The 7,178-nt window shown below is 30.1% G+C and overlaps 3 protein-coding genes across 3 annotated transcripts; all 3 read right to left on the bottom strand.

The window, feature by feature from the left end:
- Window positions 1–6: 6 nt before the first annotated feature.
- LOC145763185 (calmodulin-like protein 4) lies at window positions 7–892 on the bottom strand. Its single transcript, XM_082574737.1, has one exon. It carries the CDS (start codon window positions 800–802, stop codon window positions 332–334), a length of 471 nt encoding a protein of 156 aa, XP_082430863.1. The 5' UTR covers window positions 803–892; the 3' UTR covers window positions 7–331.
- A 188-nt stretch (window positions 893–1,080) lies between these two features.
- LOC145761842 (uncharacterized) lies at window positions 1,081–2,699 on the bottom strand. Its single transcript, XM_082574610.1, has 5 exons — window positions 2,543–2,699; window positions 2,366–2,463; window positions 2,147–2,286; window positions 1,690–1,810; window positions 1,081–1,408 (listed from the first exon to the last, which is right to left on the bottom strand). Exons 1-5 carry the CDS (start codon window positions 2,583–2,585, stop codon window positions 1,277–1,279), a joined length of 534 nt encoding a protein of 177 aa, XP_082430736.1. The 5' UTR covers window positions 2,586–2,699; the 3' UTR covers window positions 1,081–1,276.
- A 77-nt stretch (window positions 2,700–2,776) lies between these two features.
- On the bottom strand, window positions 2,777–4,130 carry LOC145761825 (uncharacterized). Its single transcript, XM_082574609.1, has 5 exons — window positions 4,006–4,130; window positions 3,780–3,892; window positions 3,550–3,692; window positions 3,344–3,464; window positions 2,777–3,218 (listed from the first exon to the last, which is right to left on the bottom strand). Exons 1-5 carry the CDS (start codon window positions 4,046–4,048, stop codon window positions 3,090–3,092), a joined length of 549 nt encoding a protein of 182 aa, XP_082430735.1. The 5' UTR covers window positions 4,049–4,130; the 3' UTR covers window positions 2,777–3,089.
- Between the last annotated feature and the right edge of the window lie 3,048 nt (window positions 4,131–7,178).

The raw sequence follows: 7,178 nt of genomic DNA, 5'->3' as shown, positions 1-7,178 counted from the left end.
CATAGTTTTAAGCAATTAAAAATATTTTTAACGCAGAAACTACTTCATATCTATTTAATATTTTTTTTCTTTTAATTAGTAACCTACTGTCTAAAAAAATTTATCCAAACCTTTCTAAAGGTTGTGCACATAAAAGCAGACATTTATAACAATTAACTAACATTGGGTTTTAAAAATAAGGACATTTAAAATTATAAAAACAACAGTATATATATTTAAATCATGATTGATTAGGTAAGCCACAAAAGAAATGATTTATAATTGCACTTAATCCAAAAGGCACCAAATTAAAAAAATAAAATTATCACAAGTTTAATAAAACCATTTTTTTCTAATAGTCTGGTATTGGCATTGACACCATTGCCAAAAAATCCTTATATTTGATCCTAGATTTATTCTGCATGTTCGCTGCACGTAACATTTGGTCGACTTCTTTTACGTTAAGTTTTTCCCCGGTTGTCATCATAATATGCTTTAAAACACGTACAGGTATTTCTCCGTTTCTGGACTCTTCCGTCATTGCAAACGCCTTTAGAATATCATCGCTTATAGTGCTCTCACTTGCCTGCTGTTTATGCATTATAGTCAACAGTTGTGAAAAATCCATGTACTCCGTCGAAACCGCTTTCTTTCCTATACTCTCCAGGTGTGATTTTACTTCCTTGGGCGTCGGGCATGCACCTAAAGATCGCATTACAGTGAGAAGGTCAGTGCACATAAGTTTTCCGTTATGTTTTTTATCGTAAAGATTAAAACAATCCCTATATTCTGCAATTTGTTCTTCCTCCAAAAATCTAGCCATTTTATATTATATATTTCCTATTTTAACAGTAAAATTTCCCCTGCAGAACTTAAAAATAGCAAATCAACTGACCACGTTTTATTTGCTTAAAAAAATTGTGTTTTATTATAGTTATGACGACAAGCGGGGATTCACCCACACCATAGAAACAAAGTTTATAAACATTAACGCCCACAAGTGGTTATTTGCGTACAATTTACAACCAGAGAAACTTTATTTTAGGAGCTTAATTTAACTTAAAATTTTATAAATACACAAACTTATAAACTTTAAGTGTTTTACGCTATCACCATAACTAACTTTTTCTGTTATACTTTATTACATGAGATTATATCCACAATACAACAAATTTTACAATATTTATAAACAAAAGAGTTTCTTTAGCTGAAAATATTTAACTTAAATCAGTAAAAAACTTAATTAAAATTAATCTAGTTTTGATTGATCCTATGTGAGTATTTTTTGATTCCATTCTTAGTTGGGACAAAGACTTCTTCTTCTGTTATTAAACAAAAAATCTTTCTTTCCCATTTCAACCATACGATGGTATGTCTTTGCGTTAATTGATTCAATGTTGCAACATAGCTTGTTGTCGCCCTGATGTAACTAAATGCGAAACAAGCAAGTTATTATAAACATATAAGCTACCAAAGCTTTTATTTATACAAGCAGTACACCTGCTCCAATTTTGACAAAATTCGTAATTGCTATTTTAAAAAGCTAAGAAACTAAAGCAAATTAAAAAAAAACACTTTCTAAATAGCCTTACACCACTTTAATACAAACAAGGGGTTTTAGTTTTAACTTGTTTTTTTTTAGAATAAATTCTTGTTTTTTAGAATAAATCCTTGTATATTAGTTTTGCGAGATATTGATCTAACACTTACCACGATCGATTTGCCTAGAATAGAATCCGGGCCATCCAATGAAAGATCTGGTAATTTTTTGTGGCTAATGTGGATCATAAAGTTAGGGTTTGATTTAACTTTACCAAGATTGCCCTCGTCCCTAAACAATTAAAACAATAAGTTTGTAGTGTACCAAGTCGACATTATAATAAATAATAATTGAAATTACTCCGACCCAGTCTGTAGTTGCTTTTGCCAATTGGTATATTATAAATGATATTTCTCCGATAGTTAGGCTGCTGATTAAGTATTGTTTCAACAGAAGTTCTGACTTTTTATTTTGTCTTACTTAAGGGTTTTACAGCATGAAAGCAGTAGGAATCGAACCCAAGATCTCGTGTAGTTAAGCCAAGTGTTTTGACCAATACACCATGCTGCCGGTTCCATATTAAGGGGTAGTTCTCTCATATTAGAGATAGTAAATATATAAACTTACTTCGTTGTGGTATTTGGATTGAAGTGGCCCGCATGGCCTACGCACTGATCATTTACTGAACTTTCGTGAACGTGAACTTTAAAATATTCGCAAGCCTCTACGTGAGTTACGTGGAATTGACCAACTAGAGATTTATCATCCTACAATAAAAACGATTAAACCTTTAGCATGTAATGTATAGAACCAAAACATAGTTGCTAATATTAAGCTATATCTTACGCCATGCCCCTTTTCCTTGAGGCATATGTGTCCTTTGTTATCTTTAAGAGGACAGTGAGCAAAACGAGCTTTCTTTTTACCGTGCACTAGCATCGTACCTATACATGCCAAATATTTTTGAAACAAAACATTTGAAAATTAAAAAAAAATAAAAATACCAAAGGTAATTTAATTTACCTAAAAAGCATGTCGCCAAGGCTAAGAGTAAGACAATTTTCATGGTTCTGTAATTTTCAACACTGTCTTAGTAATTTAAAACAAATGCCTTTAATATAAAATAAAATTTAAGATTTTGGTAAAAATCTAAAATATCGCCATAGTACTAAAACTCATGCCTAATGCATACTGTGCGAAATCTAAAACCTTTCTGTTAGCAAATTTTAAGTTTTTGTTTGCTAAATAAATTGACATCGTCAGCGGATTCTATGCATCGCTGCAAAAACTTGAACACTGTTTTTGTAATCGATACTTTTGTTTTGCAGCTTCAGCAAACACATCATTTAAAACAGGTTTACTTTAAAGCAACCCTAAATGACCCGTAGCATTATGTAACGAAGAATTTTAAACAAAAAGTTTTGCAAATCTAAAATTTAAGCGTAAACCCAAAACATTTTTTTAGTATTTATTAGTTATCAATATGAGCCTATACACAAGCTCAAGTAAAACAGTCTCTTTAAACGTTTTAGTCGATTAAACTGGCATATTCCATAAAGCACACAGTTACTCATGCAGGACAATGTCGTTTTATATTGTTTTTACGAAACTCTTTATTTCCGTTGTTTTTTATTTGTCGATATAAATAACCTGAAACTGGTCCAATGTTGCAGCAAACTTTGTCTTTACCCATGCGTATCTAAAGCAAAAACTTAGAACAGTTTTTATAGTGTTAATATCTCTACGTATAGAATGTGTTTTAAATGTAAAACATGGCCTTTACATACCAACGCACTTTATTTATGAATGTGTTAACTAACTTACCACAATGGATTTTCCGATAATTAAGTTATCTCCATTTAACTCAACGCCATGTATTTCTCTCTTTTTAATGTGTATCACAGAATTAGCATCTGATTTTACTTTTCCAAAGTTACCCTCGATTCTAAATAGAGCATTTGTTTATGTAGGTATATATTAAATGTGCTTTACATTAAACAAATAAAGTAAGTTTACATAGTAGCAGTTACCGAGGCGAGTTAGAGATATCGAACCGTTCACCATGGCCGTTGCAGTTATTCCTTCCTACAGAATTCTTGTGAACACGAACTTTAAACTTTTCACATGGATTCACACCAGTGATATAATAATGTACCACAACTGATTTGTTAACCTACAAAAAAATAAAATAAAACTTGATAACTCTGAATGTTATTGGACAATTTCGGAAAATAACTGCATTTTATTTTGTTGTTGTTACCCCGTGACTACTATCTCTTAAGGCAATTTTTCCAGCTATTCCCTCTTTTCCTTGTATCACACAATCAGCATAAATTGTGGTTTTTATTTCTTTGATGTGGTTCGCCAATGTACCTTAAACAGGTGGTTTAGACGTTAAAACAAATAGTAGGTTAGCTTGTTCTTTTACGAATTACTTAAAGTTTAAAAAACAAAACTTATAATATCGCTAGCATTTAAGTTCATACCTGTTAGACATACAGCTAACGCTAGAAATAAAACTAATTTCATCTTTTAACCAGGTTTTGCTTGCTGAACTATATAAATTTTTGAATTTATAAGGTCTTGCCAAAACGTCCAGTTTTAATAAATAGCCAGTCACCTTTTTTTAGCAATTTTACGCATGGTCACGCTACTTAAAAGCATCTTGTAATCGATATCATGCCTTAGCTTTTTCAAAGCGTAGTCCTTAAAAACAAAAAAGAGCCCAATTTTTGGGAAATTCTGCTGACCTAATATTTGGGGGATGCGTAGAAATCTCATGCAAGTAATACGACCACGAAAGGTCCAAGCTCAAATTACCAAATTAAGGTTTTTTAGGGATATTACACATATGGTAAAGTGAACTTTTACTTAACATAACTTTCTGGATTATAATATTATATACCGATTTTAATAGTTTAACAAATAGATGTATGAAGAACAAATACCATATCGGAATAAAATCTGGTTTTCAGTAATAATTTTAAAAGAAAAAGATCGTAATCGACTAAATAAGATCACAAACGACGGAATAAGATCTCAACCGACAAAATAAGATCGCAATCGACGGAATAAGATCACAACCGACGGAATAAGATCACGACTGACGAAATAAGATCACAACCGACCGAATAAGATCACATGATTTATTTTTGAAAACAATTTTTTATTAATCTTGAAATTAACAATATTTTAAAACTGGGTCACAGAATTAAGATATGACAAAAAATGGTTAAGTGTATAAAGATTTAATTATGTAGGGACAAATAATTATGGCATTCTTGTAAGACTTATCTGGGACATAGTTAGTTTAATTATAACTCAATAGTTTATGAATATGACTAATTTTAATTCTAAAAATTTTACATATTAAAGAAAAAAACTTTCTATTAGTTAAATGACAGAATAATGTTGTTGGACCAGTTGATTTTGTACCTAAATAAAAAAAAATAATATATGGCAGCTTAGAGCCATAAAGGGATTTCATGATGTTTATTCAATGGTTTAAATATTAAAATTGATGTTCGTTTCATTAGTTGATTTTCTAAATTAAAATATAATGTCAGATTTGTTTAAATTATTTTTTTTAAATATTATTTGCTTTAAAAAACACAATATGCCAGATTAATCAATTTAAAATCTTTTAAATGTTGGACAAACTTGTACAAAATGCAAAATAATTTATTATTTTTTATTACATAGCAAAAGTGTTTTGAATGACAATAACATTGTAAAATTAGGAATAATTCCAACTGCTAGTTATGTTTTGTTTAAAACCAACTTTTCTTAAATTGTTCTCGTGTGTCTTTAACATTGTTACTAGAATCCTCATTGTGTTTCCATTGTTCCTCTCCATTTTTATTCCATCAGGTTAAATCCCACAAAAAAATTAAAAGAAGTTTAAGATATTTTATTCATGACATTTAGTTGATGAATCCATTTAACTGCTTTTTGCTTGGATTTTTAAAAATATATTGCAAAATAATATATATATAATAAATTAAAAAGGTTTTCTTATTTAAAATTTTCAACAAAAAATCACCAATAACTACAACAATCAACAAAAAGACACCAGTAAAAACAACCAACAAAAACACTCAAAAAAGGCACCAGCAAAAACAACCAATGAAAAAAACACCAGCAAAAACAACCAACAAAAAGGCACCGCCGAAAACACCCAAAAAGACCCCAGCAAAAACAACCAACAAAAAAGCCACCAGTTAAAACAACTCACAATAAAAGCAACCAGCAAAAACAACCAAAAGCAAAAACAACCAACAACAAAAGCCAACAGCAAAAACAACTAACAAAAAAGCACCAACAAAAACAACCAACAAAAAGACACCAGCAAAAACACCCAAAAAAGACACCAGCAAAAACAACCAACAAAATAGACATCAGTAAAAACAACAAACAATAAAAAGCAACCATAAACAAAGCCACCAGCTAAAACAACCAACAACAAAAGAAACTAACAAAAAAAAACAGCAAAAAAACCAACAAAAAGACACCAAGAAAAACACCCAGAAAAGACATCAGCAAAAACAACCAACAAAAAAGACACCAGCAGAAACAACCAACAAAAAAAAACAGCCACAACAAAAAAAATCAAGAACGGCAAAGCCAGAACACACTTTAAATTTACAATATATATATTAAAAATTGCAATATGTTTATAACTAATAGAATAAAAATTAAACCGAATCACTGTTTTAAGTAAAAAATTAAACGTGAGGCCTATAAGTATATTAACAAAACTTACGTGATGATGTTTATATTCGAAAACTAGATAAGATACGTTATCTCTCGTTGCTCTCCACTTATGACGTCATCACTTGTTGCAAGACTTTCCCGCCTTTTGCCCTTTTTGGGGCAAGAGCAAATCGTGTCAGATTTCTAGTAATCAAACACATCAGATTCTGTAAGAAAATTGTTATTTTTAATGCTTTTTCTTGCTTTAAAATTATAAACACAACTCCTGTATTTACTTAACTTACTTACGAACAGATTAAACCATTAACAATCCAAAAACATTATTTTTTATAAATTTGAAACCTTCTCTGTCGTCATTATCAGTGACCTACTCTTTCTAGACTTGTCTGTGGCAATGGCTGAACATAATCTAAAAAAACTGTAACTATTTAATCTTTTAATAATCACTTTTATGTTCGATGACGTCTTCAGTAAAAATTGTATACTAATACATAGCCTTATAAGCAACTGTTTATGACGTTATTATAAGTTTTTACGCTTGAACTTTAAATTACCTTTCTAGTGCGGGATGAACTTTTGACATCAATAAATATTTTATTCTGAACAAAAAAACAAGTTAATTTACTACTTTTAAAAGTATATATATTTATTAGGACTAGATTGCTACCTAATCTTCAAAATAAAATATAAAAGACGTGACTCTAACTACAACTTCATCAGTTGAAAAAAAATTACCAAAAAAGATTGTCTTTAGCCTAATACTAAATAAAAACAGTACACTACCCAGCCTTAATAAAGTTAATATACTTAAAATTAGTCGAATTTAGCCTAAAGTTAAGTTAAAAATTGCATTTTTAACGATGTAATCGCCATTTTGAAAATGCCGAAATTTAGCCTAACAAAAATTGTGTTTTATTGCAACCTACAGCCTAAGAAACTAATTACT

This window comes from Corella eumyota, chromosome 1 (genome assembly GCF_963082875.1).
Source record: "Corella eumyota chromosome 1, kaCorEumy4.1, whole genome shotgun sequence".
Lineage (NCBI taxonomy): Eukaryota > Metazoa > Chordata > Ascidiacea > Phlebobranchia > Corellidae > Corella > Corella eumyota.
This window is presented reverse-complemented; position numbering and strand designations above follow the sequence as displayed.